General features: G+C 33.9%; 2 protein-coding genes across 5 annotated transcripts in view; both read left to right on the plus strand.

Moving 5' to 3' along the window:
* The window catches only part of LOC129809694 (cdc42 homolog), a 155,826-nt gene that overhangs the window by 52,407 nt on the left and 85,740 nt on the right, over window positions 1-17,679 (plus strand). The gene's annotated exons all lie outside the window — the stretch shown is intronic.
* The window catches only part of LOC129809654 (uncharacterized), a 37,483-nt gene that overhangs the window by 13,069 nt on the left and 6,735 nt on the right, over window positions 1-17,679 (plus strand). For both annotated transcript variants that reach the window (XM_055859652.1, XM_055859651.1), the window contains exons 4-5: window positions 5,971-7,776; window positions 15,183-16,662. In XM_055859652.1, coding sequence (XP_055715627.1) covers window positions 5,971-7,776; window positions 15,183-16,662 — 3,286 coding nt within the window. The remainder of the gene's footprint in view (window positions 1-5,970; window positions 7,777-15,182; window positions 16,663-17,679) is intronic.

Consider the following 17,679-nt stretch of genomic DNA (forward strand, 5'->3'; position numbering starts at 1 on the left):
TATTTTGTTGGAAGTTTAATTTCCATTTGCTATTTGAAAATTAACTCTAATAAATAGTTTGTGAAACAGTTAAAAACTTTCACCAAAATTTATTGCAAATTTCATGAGCAATCTCGCAAATCATTAAACAATGACAACAATATATGTTCCAATGAAGTGAAATCGCGGTAAAATCACGGAGTTTTTTTTTTACTTTATGATAGTAAGAAAAATCAATTTTAACAGCGAAGTAAATACACCTTTAAATACTCACCCACAACAAATATAATTGAGGTCAAATTTTGTAGACATGTCTTGGGCAAATATTTATCAAAATGCTCTTATCACACTGTTCGCGCTATTTTCCACGATAATAATTACTTTCTTTTTCAACTATTTTCCTGGTTTAATAAAATTCAAGAGAGACAGAAAAGTGCAAGATGAAATGGATTCTTTATCTTTTTGGAATTAGATTCATCAGAGGAAGTTTTGGTGTGGAAAATCTGCTGTATCATCTAAGTAATAGGATGTTTTGTTTAGTGTGATCTTAGTGTTAGAAGTAAATAGAATATTCTATGAGAATATTCTCATTATTCTTTCATTTAGATAAAAAAAGAAGGTCTTTAGTTTGTATCGAAAAAAGAAAATAAGCAAAATGAATTTTTGCTAATTACCAACAATAGTTAGAGAGGAAAAATAACAATGGAAGTATTCTCATGGAAAGTTAATAATAGTTGAGGGGGAGGGAGTTCAAAAATTGATTTCTTTCCGCATAATTATTCCAACGAAATACATATTCTATGCATAATCCACACTCATACACATACAAAGTCACTCGCGACCATGTAAAATATATAATAATATAGTATATATTTCTCATGTAACGTGTACCCCAACATACAAGAAACACCAAAATGAGAACCTAAATTATTGATTTTCTTCAGCAAACTCTACGGAGATATATTTCAATTTGACTTTGAGATATCTCTCTCTCCTCTTTTTTTCTGCCTTCTTATTCTCCATCTCGATTATTCTTTATGTAATTTACTACTTTTAATTGCCATAATTTTTCCTTCAATTTTCAAAGCAATATGACTTAATTGTTCTCTGGGATATTGAGCTCATGAAGAGATAGAGAGCCAGCGAGAGAGAGAACAAAAAAGAATTTATTGTTGAGAATTAAATTAATTTGTATAGTCATTAAAAAAAAGTAAATTAAACGAAGAACATTGCTTCAGAAATGACCTTTCAGGATTTCTTGCAGAAGAACAAGATTAAAAAAAAAAGAAGAAAACTCATAAATTGCAGGAAAAGTTAATTTAAATTGCTTTAAATCCATCTCTTGCACTAGATCTTTAATTTTATTATTTTACCCCAAAGCATTTTAAAGACTCGTTTGTCCTGATTTTTTTTGTTCCTGCTCACAAAGCCTAAATAAATCGCAAAATATTTTAAAATAGATTTCAGCTCAATATTATTTATCTCATTTCACAATTCAATATTAATTGTTTTGAATTGTAACATAAAATATGTTATGTTGAAATTTTGTGTCAAATAACTAAAATGTAATTTTTTGAATGCCAAGAGCGCATGTTTCAATTTTTATTCATTGGTGGTACAAAATAAACATAGCATATATACATTATGTATATATAGTTTATTTCCAAACCAAATGAAAATCAAAACAAACATAGGAATTGCAAGAAATTTCAGCTAGTACAGCCATGCTGTAGTGAGTGAGATAGAATTATATAAGCTTTCAGCATTCCATACAATTTATTAGTACAGTTTTATTCAATAAAACTTGCCAGAGATTGAGAAAGTTGCAATTGGAGAGAAAGTTACAATATTTGCCCAAAAATTTCTCTCGTAACTGGAAATTGTCTATTGATTTAAACATTGTTCTTGGCTTTTCTCTCTTTATAGTTATAAAACTTTGTGATTTTAAATGATAATATTTCACGGAAAAATCAATTATTTTTCGGAGGAGAAAGAGGAAGTGTAAGTTAATTTTGGAGTTGTAAAATAGGAAATTTTCGAAGAAACACATTTCTTGCGTGTCATTTTAATAGAGGAAATTGTACAATTAAAATCAACAATAAAAGCTGAAAATGTTTCAATAATATCCCAGAAAGCAATTTAAAAAAAGTGATTAAAATTTCAAAGAATTTTTTTAATTTCTCCATGCAAAATTCCTAGTTTTACATGACTGATGTTATTCACTTTTTAATTTTCTTAACCCTGAATTAACATTTTAACCCTTTCACCGAAATAATCACATGTTTATTTTAATTGAAAGGAGTTGCAAAGCGTTTCAGTTGTATGAAACCTATGAAACACTCAAACTCGTACATACTGTATTATTTATATAGCCTAAAGGGAGTTTCAAATTGTTCTATTAAAGTTCTTAAGTGGTCTAAAAGACATGGAGAATTCCATTGTGCTCATCAGTTTAAAAAGTTTTTATCGCTATAGCACTATTTTTGTGATTATTCGTTTACAATGTAACTGAAGTGATTTGGATAACCTAAAAGATTATACAAAATAGCTTACAGTCTTATTACGACTTTTGGCAGGTAAATAATGGTGTTATTCCAATGAAAAATGAATATGTTCAACATATTACTGTTCTCAAGTGCTACTACTCTACATAATCGACTTTTCTTTGTGTTGGTTCCTGTCACGACTGTTTCAAAGTCGATTATGTAGATATAGGGTATTTCAACAGGAAAAAATTGGCCCTATTCTCAGGGAGCTTTACAAGATGAGACAAGAAAGGTATTCTTCGACGACCATATGGTCGTACGTTATTTAGAGGTAGCTTGACGACCATCTCTGTATTGTAAAATCAGAAAATTGTTCTACACAGAAGGTCGTTCAGCTATCTCTAAACAGCGTCCGATCATTATAGTCGTAAAAAAAAAACTTTCTTATCTCATCTTGTAGAGCACCCAGAGAATAGTGCCAATTTTTTTTCTTCTTGAAACACCCTAAAAAGCACTTTAGAACAGTAATGTGCTAAAAAACATGTCCATTTTTTCATCGGAATAGCAACATAAATCTTTCTGCTGAATATTTTTTTTAGTACATGACTGTTCTCAAGTGCTACTACATAATCGACTTTTCTTTTTATTGGTTTTTGTCACGACTCTTTGGTGCTTTTGGAACACAGCGAGGACTGAGGAAAACAGTCGATACAGGAACCAACAGAAAAGTCGATAATGCAGAAACACTTGGGAAAGGGGAGTGACGTTTCCTATGACTTCCATGTGTTTCTAGCATGCCGAAAAAACTTTGGAGTTCATTCGGTGTTTTCTGTCATTGTGGAATGAATTTGCAAAAAATACAAATACAAAATAAAAGCCAATTTAATATAGAATGGGCAACCGAAAACCCCAAATTGGCAACCTTCGTAGTTTCGGAGATATCTCGTGAAATTTGTACGAAAATCGGAAAAAATTTACACTAAAACTGGTCGCATTTTTCAGAGCTATTGTCACCCTCCTGCTTGGGAACAGTAAAATGCTCTATAGGGACAGCGTTGTGAAATGCTCAAACTCGTGTTTCATGCTATATCCCAAAAGTACTTACGCATATTTTATCGTTTTCCGTTTACCAGTTCTCAACCGATTTAAACCTATTCATAAACCACTCAAAACATTGCCCAAAATACACCTCAGGAGTAATATAATTCAATTTCGGATAAAAAATAGTTATCGGTTATGAACCGGTCCATTACCGGTTGAAACCTATGGAAATCGGTACAGGCTTGTCAAGAATCCCAAGACCTTTCCAACGGGCCTAAATACGATACCGATCGGTTGAGAAATACACTTTCTGTAGTAAGGTGCGGTAACCGGATCGTTTTTCGTAGAGTGCTTTTGCCTAGATTCCAGGCGCAAAAACAAAATAAAATCAAAATGATAAGTATTTTCGTAAATCATTTGACCCTAGCAATAGAAAAAATAGTATGAGAACCCAGGGACAAAAAAAAGTTTAAAATTGTTGCACAGTGAATAGTGCAAAATCGTTGAGTTGCTTAATTTAAAAATGTTTAAAAAATGCACAACATTTTGGTAATTTATTGTCACGTGATTGGAAATTACCACTATTATAATTGAAAAATTTTTAACAACGTTGTTTAATTTGAAAATGTGTAAGATTTTAACACTATAATTGTGTGAAATCGGATAAATTAATTATTGAATTGCGATCTGTGTAAACTTTCTCACTATTATAGTCATACAATATTTTCAATAATGTTTTGTGATTTAAAACTATTGAAATCTAAAAATTACAACTATTATAGTTTTTCACATTATCATACTAGGATTTTTTTCAATTTCTAAATTCAATTTAATTTACAGATGAATTGTTCTTATGCGTTATTTTGCACTAAAAACCAATTCAATTGATAGATCTTCACTTATTTATTAATAAAAACTAATACTTGGGCCAGAAAAACCTGTTTAAATATGCTAAAATAGCATAAATGTGGTTGCTCAAATACATTTAAATTCAGCAAATTAAAATGTTAAAATTGCTCATTAATTTCAATTTTATTGCAGTTAAATAAGTGGCCTTTTGAACAAAATTGTTCTTATTAAATTTATTCACTCATAATTAATATTATTTGTGAGCAAAAAAATAAGATAAGTACAGTGACTTAGTGATAAACTTGTACGGGAGTGAAGCTTCAGTATCAGGAGTAATTTGCTGAGTTCCTTCAAAGCCATTCGAAGGAAATTGTTGTGTTAAGAAATCTCAGTTGGGAGTTGGAACGACTCCAAACAGATTTTCAATAAGACTGTATGAGAGTCGCTGCATGAACCTTTTGCCTACAAATCTTTTTTCTGGCTTTGGGGATCCTTCTGCGTAACATATATGTGACTTATAAGACACTTTAAGTACTTTCACACATTATCCGGAGTCATTCACTATCAAGTATCTCGCGGCACTATTTAAAATTGAGCAAATTTCTTGTAAAATGTGTACTGGTTGGGAGAATTTTCAAGTAATTAAATTGGCTCAATTGAATTTAAAATTAAAACGCGAAAAATCTTAGTGTGATAGCACCGTTATAATGTGAAAAAATACACTACTTTATGGTATTTTTTGTTACATGATCAAAAATTAACACTATTATAGTTTGATCATAATTTTTCACACTTATTATAGTGTGAAGCCTTGTGTATTTCAACCAAAATTGTTGAATTTATAAACAAACGTTGTTGAATTTTCATACAAAAGTCGTTGAATTTTGAAATACAAGTTGTGTAAAAATTGTTGAATTTCCATTTAAGACATATACTTCAGTCGAGATGCTTTTCATTGGGCAAAAGTCATAGAATATTAAATATTTATATGCATATAAGTATATCGTGAAGATTCGAGAATCAGATGTAATCATCTCGCATTAGGGGGGATCCCGAGTACAGGAAAAAACATTACAAATGTCTAAAAAGGCAAAAAAAACTAAAATAAACGAAATGAAAATTCAACAATTTTTAAATTCACCAACTCCAAATTCAACAACTTGAAAAAACTCTTCTGAATACTACACCGAAAATTAAGTAAAATTAATTCTAAAATCTCTAAAATAGTTAATCGAAAATCACACCGAATAAAAGTTAATTCTACACTAATTTGAGTAAATTTTACTCGTTGTTTTTTTCTGAGTGTGTAAATCGTTTTAAAATTTTAATGCGAAATTGAGTATTCAAGGGTTAATAAGAGGTAAATCCGGTAAATCAAATAAATTTAAAATTACTCTGAAAACTTGCAGAGCGAATAAGATAAAATGTATGCCAGGAAGATATTGCATCAAAATCTATTTTTGTAGGGTAATTGAGGGTTAGCAATTAATGTTTGAGCCAAGAGATAATTTAATTGCAAATTTTTGGCTTCAGTTGTTCATTTTTTACGTTTTTTTTTTTGTTTTTAAATAAAACTTTTTCTTGATAAGATGTCTTTTTTGCATGGCTCTTCTAGCTCTATGACCAGATCTTCTACACAGCTATCGTGGACATTGAAGTGGGTGACATTTTGAAGGTCTGGTATGCTCCAAAGTATGCAGCTAAGATGAATGTTGAGCTCCTCAAGCCCAGTCCGCACGAAATTGTCAATAATATTCTCAGACAGGTATCAATAGCTAGCATGGGAAGTCTAACGGATGACAATTTGAACTTTGAGAACAATGAGTATCCGGTGTATGAGGATATCACTGAGAAGAATAACTCAGAGATCTCCCTGCCTCCCATAAATAGCTTGATCAAGGCATCGTCGTATCAGAACAATAACTATCTGTGTTCAGAACATCACATTTATGATATGGACAAGAATTATGAGATCAGTAGTACTAGTTCTATTGCTCAGATGGACACTGCCCAGAATCCCAATCTGATGGTGTCTGATTTGAATTTTAGTCTAGTGCAGAATTTTGATGGTGAACCGGGTGGTAGGGGTGATGGATTGAGTTATGAAAAATGGAAGAGTGGCTTTGAGGTGAAAGTGGCTCATATGCCGGGAAAATTGGGGAGTAAGAAGGTGTCAAAGTATTTCTGTGAAGTCTGTGAGAAGGAATATATGACACTGGCGAATATCAATAAGCATATGCGTTCGCATAATTTGCATTTATGCAATCTCTGTGTGAAATCCTTCAAGAGTACGAATGAATTGAGGGAACATGTTTGTCCAAAGGAGAAAGATGTGAGCAATTATTCAAAATGTCCGGTATGCTTTAAGATCCTCTCGAATTCTTGGTCATTGAGTCGTCATATGAAGACGCACAAGCGCGATGAGGCTGGCAATAGTGATGAGACCAAGAAGCCAATAACAGATCCCGATGAATCAAATCCCAGTGATGAGGTTATGTCAAAAAATCCCCGTGTTGTCCTTGAGCGCCTTCAGATCGCCATGCCCGATGACGATCAGTCGTGCGATGATCCCAATTCCCGATCATGCGATGAGCGTTCGGTGTCTTCCACTTTAGTGCCATACTTTGAGGCCGATGACACGGCTAGGACTGCCGGAAGTGGCAGTGGTGAGCTCATGGAGCCGTGGGAAAGGGCTGAGGGGGAATTTTCGTCGTCTCTCGAGGGGGAGGATGACTTTTCGCCACAGCCCAGGGAGATGCTCGATTTGGAATTGGGAAAGGGCCTTGAGGTCAATGGGGCCACGGAGAAGTGTACAGTTTGTGGGAAACAATTCAAAAATCGAACTTATCTGTACAAGCATCTAAAGAGCGTTCATACGGCCAAAGTTATGAGGCCACCAATGCAAAAACCACCTCATCAACTTCAACATCCAGGCTTTCCCCCAATTGCCCCACAACATCCTGGGAAACTCGATCCAGGACAAATTCATCCCAATACTGACTACATGACGTCAGCTTCGCCCGTCAAACCGGCCATTGCCAAGGCACTGGCTTCGAAGTTGACCAGTAAGAAGAAGAATAAGAAATTGCCAGAAGATGATGGGGAATCGGGCTGTGGAAATTCACCCAGAAGTCCACTGACGCCCAACTCTGAACTTCTGGCTGGGGACTATATGGTGCCCTTCTCGAATGCCAATCAAATCAACATCAATACTTCTGGGAACTCCATCACCATTATCAGCAATGTCACGTACTGCAACACTCACGAAGGAGTTGTCCCTCAGGCGCCTCAGGGGCCAGGGCAGGCAGTTCCTCCGGCTGCCCAGGTGCCCACCACTTCATCCCATGGAGGTGGATTCTATCAACACGGGCAGCCACCGCAGCCAGCGGGACCTGTCAAAGTGGAACCGCAAGTGACAAAGGTGAGTCCCTTTCTGACTTTCCATTTCTAATCCTTAAAGACCTTTTCATATTTTCACTGGAATCCTTTATATATTGCCTAAAATATTTGTTGGGAATCTTTTGGGATATATTCGAAATCGTCTGCCGCCGACTTATCAACTATAGCACCCTCTTTTAAAAACCGGAAAAAAACCTGAATTATTAAAGTTACAAATAATAAAGCAGCAGCGAGAAAAAGGGGTAGCGATGGGTAGCAAAGCGCAGAAGAAAATGTCCATGCTTCGTACGATTCCAAGCTTCATATTCACTAAATATTTTCTATGTTTCTCAATAAATGTAGGGTAAAATGAGGTAATTTGGAACCATTTACAATTTGGGACATTTGAGATTTTTCACTGTTTTAGAGATTCAAGAAGAAAAAAATCTGTTCCTTTTCTTCTTAATCGCCTTTTTCTTCTATTTCGTGGTCTTTATTTCCGTGCTCGTCCGAAACAATGAGAAAATCTTGGGATCGTACACTTTAGGGCTTTGCGAACCGGTCGAATTCTCAAGATGTATCTCCTCGTAAATATCGTTTTCAGCATTTTTTGGGTAGATATCAGTTAAATATCGATTTAAATTTGTCGATAAATCTGCATGAAACCATTTTTAAGTTCAAAACTTATCAAGAGAATATTAAATAAAAAATCATTACCCTTTCGTTTTATTTTTGAAAATTGTACCGATATTTTACCGATTCTTAATTGGTTGTGACCGATGCAGTTGTGTTTGGAATTTAAATGGCTTTTCAAAAAGAGCCAAATTTGGTCAAATCGGTTGAAAACTAGGCCCAGGGTGGTTGAACTTTGACCATAAATAATTCAAGATGGCGATTTAACCGGTCAAGGGTGTCTATAAACGAAATGTTCATCTAAACTACCTCTGAAACATATCGGAAAATTACTGAAAATGCTTCAAGCATTGAAGGGAGAAAGAGAGAAGAAATAGAAATAAGTTTCGAAATTATGTAATTTTAGGAGAGTCCATCGAAGACCGGAAAACAATATCTCTTACCGTTTGAATTTTATATGGGTCACAAGATTTAAAAAAAAAACGCGAAATAAGTACTTTCGAATTTAATCTATTTCCGATTGTAACCGCTTTAGTCGAGTTTGGAATTTCAAGACCTTTCAAATAAATCTAAATTCGGTCAAATCGGTTAGGAAATAGGCCCTCCAGAGTGGTTGGACATTGACTTTGAATAATTTAAGAAGGCGACTTTTTCAGTGAAAAGTGTCAGGAAAAAATGCTCATTAGGACTACCTTCAAAACATGTCCAAAAATGAATGAAATCGCCACTGAAAATTTTGACAATAATAATAATTATTATTGTTATTAATTAATTAATGACTATTGGGGGGGGTCATCAAAAATCGGAAGTCAATATCTCGTACCGTTTGGAAAAGGTTGCTGAAAAGTAGAAAAAATTTAGATTCACTTCTGGTTGTCCACCGTATGGATATTTAATTTAGGGCAAGTCAAGGTAGGAGTTCGATCTATTTTTTTGTTCCTCAATTTATTTTTATTAGTCAACGTTTTAACTCTTTATGGGATCTTCGACTGGTATTGAATTAGAAAGTGTTGAAAGAGGAATTGGTGAAAAGTAGTGCTCCTTTACCTCATAATTGTTCTCCAAGATTTTTGATGCCCTGAAGAAGATCCCATGATTAAAACTTTAGATACTGCTCTCTTGGAGTTCGAGCAGTAAAAAAATAAAATTATCGAGATCCAAACAAAATTTTGGCTAATTCCAGAACTATTTTTGTCTTCTGTTTATGAGAAGGAAAGTGTCTCGGATTAAGAGAAAATGGGTGTGTTGTACGAGATATTTGACATAGTCCATGATAATTCTTTTCGTTTTAATACAATCTCTGAATGACACCACAACCACCACACAGATAACATTTTTTATAATATTTTCTTTTAAAAATGGCAGGTTTTATCAAGTAAATTATTTTCTTGAATTAAAATTAACGCCTGGCTGAAAAAAATGAGAAATAATTTAAAAAATGTCAAAATATCATATAGTGGGCTTTTTAAAGCTTCTAAAGTAAATTACACAACAATTCACATTAAAATACAGAAATAAGGAAATATTTAAATTCTTGAATCTTGAAAACCTTTTTAAAGTTTTTAATAAAAAAAACATTTAAATTAAAGAAAGTAATGCTCTTCGTGCTGTCAAATGACCAAATACGATTTATGATTTTTTATGTTTTTCTTGAATTTTTCCTTGAAAACGCACTATCTCTATTCTTTTATGCATTCAAAACTAATTCAAAATCTAAATCTTAGTAGAGAATAAGATAATCAATAATAACACGTTTTTCAGGTGTAGGTATGTTATCGGCTAACGATCTTTTTTTTTAAGATAATACTTTTATTGAGTATCTAATCATCTAAAAAAATTGTCGAAAAAGTTAAAAACATTTAAAATAATTTACAATTCTTAAAATCTACATTTTATAGCAATATTCTTGAAAAATACCAATTCCAAAAGAGTATTTACGAAAATAACCTGGTCTTTAATCATATTTTTCGGTTACATGGTATGTGTCTTGTCTCACTTTTTTCTCCCTTTTCCCCCTTTTCAATGTGTTTTAGCCAAGACACTAACAAGTTTTCTATTTTATGGAGCCATTCCAATGAAAAATGAAATGGCGATATCTTTTTCCTGAACATTTTTTTAGTACATCTGTTTTCATATTCTTCTGCTATATGGAATTTTCTTTGTGTTGGTGTTGGTTTCTGTTTCGACTGTTTAATTTTAATGATTTTAGAACATGGCGAAGACTGGGGAAAACAGTCGAGACAGGAACCAACATAAAGAAAAGTCGATTATGTAGAAGCACTTGAGAACAGTCATGTACTAAAAAAGAGTTTAGGAGAAAGATTATCCAATTATTTTCCATTGAAATAGCACCATTACTGATTAATCCAATTTACAGTCATTATCGCTCAAGCAGATTTCAAAAGGATTATTCGTTCTAAAAATTTTTCTATGTGCATATTTGAAAAATAAAAAAATAATTACTTTAAAAATGGAAAATTTCAAGTGTTCAAATTTAAAATGATGTCAAATGTGCCCATAACAATGTTCAGAGTAATTAGACCTTTTATTGATTCACTTGAAAATACAGTCAATTAGTTTTCATTGATGAATTTTCTATTGAATATGCAAATAAATTCAAAACCCCTAAAGCTACCTTTAAATGGCATATTCCGTATTTCAATTGTTGTATGTCAATTGAATAAGGTTTTAATTCATTTATTCATTCAATATATTGAGTTTTTGATAAAGTCAAATGAATTTCATTAGTAGTGTGGCGTAATCATGGGGACAAATTTATATTTAAATAGCCCTCAAATTATTTATTTATACAATAAAAAGTCTTTTATATCACTTTCAATTATGTCACTTTATTTTGAATGGTTAATTAGTCTTTTTGACAATGTATCTGCCAATTATTTTGCAATACATTTTGCTCGATGCAATACAATATATTTTTTTTTAAATATTATCGAGAAAAACAAAAGATAAAATTGCGAAAATACTTCTGACAGTAGTAATAAACCATCATTTCGGAAATATTGTAAATTAATTTTAATAGAAAAGATGAATTATATGTTCATTTATTGGTTTGGACAGGGTGTGATTTATTAGTTCTTCAGATACTTTTCTTAATGATTTTGGTGTCTTTAGCGAAAAAAAGGTCACACCCAAGTAAAAAGCGTCAAGCATATCTTGATTTGGGGAAATAGTTGAAATTGGGTCACGAATAATTAGCATTGATTTCTATTTTATCTTTCATAAAAATAAATTGATCATCAATTCAATATTTTTATTATTATTATTAAAAACTTTAAGGCTTTTTTAACAGACCCCTTTTGATGAATCCAAAAGAATTATACTCGTCAGAAACCAGTTTATTTATTTATAAATACCTGTTAAAATGATCGTTAAAAATCAATGATTTTTATTTACCCAGACATGAACCGGTTTCTTTGATGTTAATTTATCAATATTTATTGAATTTATCATATTTTCTGTCTATTCATCAATTTGTTCATTTAATGTTAGTATTGAAAATTTCTAAGGGTTCATATGTTATGGAAAACGAACGTATACTTGTTTCTACAAATTGTTAACATTTCGCAAAATCCGGAAAGGAAATAAATACTCGTAAATCATAATTAAAATTTTAAACATCGCGTAGTACAAAAAAACTTAAATAATCATTTCAAATAATCTCTTGAATCTGTCTCAAAATGTTCAAAACTATAAATTTTTAAAACTAACAAGTTTTTCTCAGCGCTTGTTCTGCCCTCGGGCGGTGAACACAGGAAATTTGTTGATTAACTTAATCAACAGCTAATGGGGTTTTCGAACATTGTTTTCTGATCAAAAAATTAATGAATTTAATAAATCTGCTAGATTCTGACCATGGCGACCGAAATTAGATTTAAATAACTTCTATTCAAACTAAAAAAAATATAAATACTTTTATACATATATTTTTCTTAAATCCTTGAATAGCAGGATCTCGGTAGATGTATTTGAAAAATACTGATTTGATGTAGAGGCTCTTTAGTTCGATCTCTGGTCAAACCATGGCCTGTGAAAAAAGATTATTCACTGCTAATTAGCCTAAACTTAAAGTTAAAAGCAATTAAAGGAACAATAAAGTATAGAAAAATATAATTATAGAGGACTTTGAAGAACCAGAAAAGCAACAATATAGAAGGATAAGCTAAAAGTGTGGAAAGTGGAAATAAAATGAATCATAAAAATATTTATTTCTTGATGCTAGATGGCACAGCGATCCATGCTTTGCTGTATGCTCGAACTAGCAACTTAAATGCTAATGTCTCAAAAGTGCTTACGCATTATTTAGCGCTTGCTGGTTCACAACCAATTTAAAGTGATTTATAAATCATTCAAAAGATCGCCCAAAATAGCTAAGAAATAAAACAATTAATCTTCGGACAAAAATTACGTATCGATTCATTAATCAGTTTATTGTCGGTTCGTAACCGATTGGAAGCGATTTAGAATTGTCAAAAATTCCATGACCTTTTCAACGAGCCCAGCGATTTGTTCGTAAATGTTCGTAAACACACAAAATGTTTGTAAAATTTTGTTATTTGTTCGTAAATATTCGTTTTCCTGTCGAACATTTTACGAACATTTACGAACAAATGACAAAATTTTACGAACATTTTTTGTATGTTTACGAACATTTACGAACAAATGTTTGTACAGTGCTGTCTCGCTATATGCACAGTTTGGGTACTTTTTTTGACAGTTCTCTCTCTGAATATGCACAACTTTTTTTGAAATTCCCAACGGTTTTTTTCTTTCTTTTAATAAATTATCATTTTTTTACTGTTCTAGAATTTCCCGTGTTATTTTAAATATAATATGAGACAGAAAAAATAAAATTAAGAAAATTAAAAACAAGAAAAATTAGTTACCAAGAAAATAATTTTCTTTATTATTTTGTCAAAATGTAAACAAATTGATTTTGAATGCAACCGACACAAAAGCTGTGCATATAGAGAGAGTGTGCATATAGAGAGACAGCACTGTAAAAGTACAAAAAATGTTCGTCAAATAATCATGTTACGAGCAATGTTTGTGAAAAAAGTACAAACTTTTACGAACTTGTTTGTAGGTTATACGATTCACGGGCATTACGTAACTCCCCCATAGGAATTCACAAACATTTACGAATATTTTTACAAAATATTTTTTTCTGTGTATTAACCGTGCTATATTTTTTCAACAAAATAATTTTCTTTTCGGGATTTTAAGCGTTTTGACTGATTGAAAGTTCAGTGTTTTCTGTCTTGTCTTAAGATTTTCTGATTAAGCCTATGATCGCAATGTTTGAGCCATCATTAATTTGGAAGTGAATAATATTAGGGGAAACTGGGGCACCACCAAACACGGGGTACCACCAAACACTAATTTTTATTTCTAAACTACTAGGACTATCACGACCATTCCTTCAGTATACAAGCATCCCTATAGTGCCTATAAATTCCTATCGGTCTTATCCCCTGATATCCAATATCCGATTAAAAAATCGCAGTGTTTGGTGGTACCCCGTGTTTGGTGGTGCCCCAGTTTCCCCTATGGCACAAAGTTATTTTTTGAGTATAACGTAGTTACGATTTTTTTCCAAATTAATTCAAACTTCTTAAAGAACTTACTTGTTTAAATAAATGTACATGATAAATGATCAAAAAATTACCCTACTAAAGCAAACGAGTAAATTTATTTTAAGTCACATTTTAATTTAAAAAATTAGTTTCTCAAAAGAAAATTTGCATAAAAAACAAATAAGTAACAGAAAATTAAAATTGGTCAGCAAAAAACGGTTAAAACTTACTTCTTTTGTTCATTTAAGATTTAAATACTAAATGGTTAAAGATATAGACTTGGAGTCTTCGGACGACCCTTATAAGTCAATTTGAAGATTATTAATAAAATCCTCACTACCACTGCATCCCTCCCCTTCATCTTCCGAAAAAAAGAAAAAAATCGTATGAGATGTTTTCCTGCAGTCATGAAAAAACGATTTTGGTGGTGAAAGTAATGAATAAAAGTAATGTTAATAATCTTCAAGTTGACTTATTAGGGGGTCATTTGACGACTTCAAGTGGATATTTATTTAGCTCCTATATTACAGAACAAGAACAAAAAATGAAAAAAATGATTTTATTGCTCTCTTTGTGAAGTTTAGAGTCATAGTTAAAAGAATTATCAATCTCTTTTTATGCACTAAAAGTTTAAAATAAATTCCATTGGGCTCGAGTGTATGCATAAATAAATAAAATTCTAGTTAATAAAGTTAATCGAATTAGAATTTTCAATAAATTAAATATCTACCGGAGCTCTCTTCTAAAAAAGATTGAAAAAAGAAATCTTTAATACACCATTTCCGTATGTTAACATCGTGGGTGGACCTCAATATTACCACATGAAGATTAATTTATAGTTAAAATATTTACTAATAATAAAAACATTCCGTAAAATCATTCCTTAATCTCCAACTTTTTTTGGTAATTTATGGTTTAATTGAATAATATTCGACTATCGTTTTGAATTTATCAATGATTTAGTACAAATATAAAATAATACACCATTCTCTCAAAATTTCATATTTTAATAATTTTTTCGGACTCCAATAGAGTCAATAGGCCTGGAAATAATTAGTTGATTCTATCGAGGTCCCACTGTACATTTTTTTTAGGATTTCTATTTTTTGTGGGGGGGTCGTTATGTATTCTACTGTTGGTATCTGAAAATTGACGAACTATGAAGAGAAAAATGAATTCAAGAATTTAGTGATTTGCAATTGAAATCCTGCTTTTTTTGCAGGTTGAGCATGTGGATGGGGTTCTGACTGAAAAGATAATGTCATCCAGTGATGATCGTTCAACCTCCCCAGCCACCTTTATCATTCAGAAGGTGAAGAAGGAGGTTGTTGTGTCTGAAGTGACACAGAATGACGAGCTGTCGCACATCAAAGACAGCGATTCCCTCTATCCTCCGCCACCGCAGCAAGCGCCCCCTTTGCTGCCTGTATCGCAGCCTCAGGTGAGCATGGGATCGATGCTGCAGCAACAGCAGAATCCGGTGACGGGAGAGATGGAGATGCAGAGGGATTGCATGGGAGGGGAGGAGACTGAGGGGGGTGTTTTTGATGAACTGAAAGATGAGGAGGAACAGATGGAATCTCAAGGGAATAGCAGTGACTCGCCGGAGAACTTGCCGGGTGCTGAGACACCCACCCATGCCACCGATATGCTCGGTCAGGAACCACTGACGCCCAAGACGGAAGAGAGTCTGCCAGAGGCGAAGATATTCACGTGTGATGAGTGCAATAAGACATTCGCCAAGAGATCCCAATTGACACGTCACAAGAATATCCACAAGAATATTTTATTTATTTGCCCATTTTGCCAACGGGAACCGTTCAAAGCCAGAAATTCACTGAAAAATCATCTCAAGACAAATCACAAGGATATGAGGGAGAAATGGGCCGATCCGGCTTATATTTCGGCTCAAGTGATTAAGGATCCGGACAAGGTGGAGGAGTATCTGAGGCAGTGGCATGAGAAGACGAAGTCAGTGATGGCATCGGAAAATCTTGCAGCTGGTGGTGTTAGTGAGTTGAGTCCAAGTCCGACGACAGCACCAACTCTGGCTGACATAAAGATGCTGAAGAAGAAGAAGAAGATGCTGATGAAGGCTGCTGGTGCAGCAGCGGCTAAATTGGAGCCGCCGGAAAGTACAAAGATGGAGGTGAAGCATGAGCCAGATGAGATGTTTAGTCAGGCAGTGAATCCAATGATGAAGCAAAATCCCATGATGCCACCAACAAATCCCCAGGGAATGCCACCAGGAAGTCAATCAATGATGCAGCATCAGCAGTATCAGGCTCCAATGCAACAGCAGCAACAGCAACAGCAGCAGCAGCAGCAATACAACAATCATCCCTATCAGCATCAACAGCATCAGCAGCATCAACAGCAAATGCAGATGAATCATCAGCAGCAAATGCATCACCAACAACATCACCCAATGCAGCCACAGCAACACTATGGGGCACCCGGAGGGCCACCTGGAGTAGCTCCACCGCCACCAGGAGCTCCTCCGGCGCCACCTATGATGCATCAGCAGCAACAATTTCAACCGCAAATGATGAGTCCGCCGCCAATGTGTGGACCTCCCATGGGCTCGTCTCCCGTCAGATCCAACATGCAGTCGCCGCCAATGTCGCCACATCCCTCGCATCACTACTACCCCATGGCGCCGGCGGGCGGCATGAATGGAGGCGGAGGACATCATCCGCAAGGTAAGACAGATTTTTCTTCTTTGAAACCTTCTTGATTTCAGCCACTGTCCCCCCTTTGCAGCATAATGCTTCATGCAAACCTTTAGGCGTTTTGATGATCTTGTAAAATTTATGCTTAACGAGAAAAACAAATGACTCATGAATTTCGTAATGAAAAAAGATTTCCTAAGTTCTATCCCAAATTTTCTTGACAGATGATAAGACGAAGTAGATTGCTTTGCCCTCATTATCATTGCCCTTTTTTGGCCTCCAATAAAATTTTCTGATAAATGTCAAAAGGAATATACTTAAGATTTTGTTAATCTTTGAAGATTGCTAAAAGTGGTCCATTTTTTTCAAGGAAATAAAAGAAGGTAATAGTTCTCTTGAGAGTTGATTACAAAGGTCCCCAAAAAGACAACAATTCTGCCAGGGGAAAATTTTCTGAAACGGCCTCTGTTTATATTCCACAGAAACTAAGATGTTTCCTTCTAATTTTTTATCAAAAACTTGAATTTTAATTTGTCTAAATCCCGAATGGGCAAAATCTCAAAAAACCAAAATTCCAAAAGCCTAAATCTCGAATGGTCAAACTCCCGAACGCCAAAATGTCGAACGCCTAAATCCCAAGTGGTCAAAGTCTAGATCGCCTAAATTCTAAAAAGCCATATTTCCAAAACAGTCAAAATAAGAAGCCAAAATGTCTAACGCCTAAGTCCGGAAGAGCCAAAATCCCAAAGAACAAAATCCCGAGTGGTCAAAGTCCCGGAAGCATAAATCCAGAACGTTTAAATCCCGACGAGCCAAAATCCTGAGTGATCAAAGTCTGGGAAGCCAAAACCCCGAACGCCTAAATCCCAAAAAGCCAAAATGTCTGAACGCCTAAATCCCAAGTGGTCAAAGTCTCGATCGTCTAAATTCTGAAAAGCCAAAATCCCGAACGTTTAAATCCCAAAGAGCGAAAGTACCGGAAGCCAAAATATGGAACGCCTAAGTCCCGAAGAGCCAAAATCCAGAAAAACTAAAATCCCGAGTTGT

This window comes from Phlebotomus papatasi, chromosome 1, assembly GCF_024763615.1.
Source record: "Phlebotomus papatasi isolate M1 chromosome 1, Ppap_2.1, whole genome shotgun sequence".
Classification (NCBI taxonomy): domain Eukaryota; kingdom Metazoa; phylum Arthropoda; class Insecta; order Diptera; family Psychodidae; genus Phlebotomus; species Phlebotomus papatasi.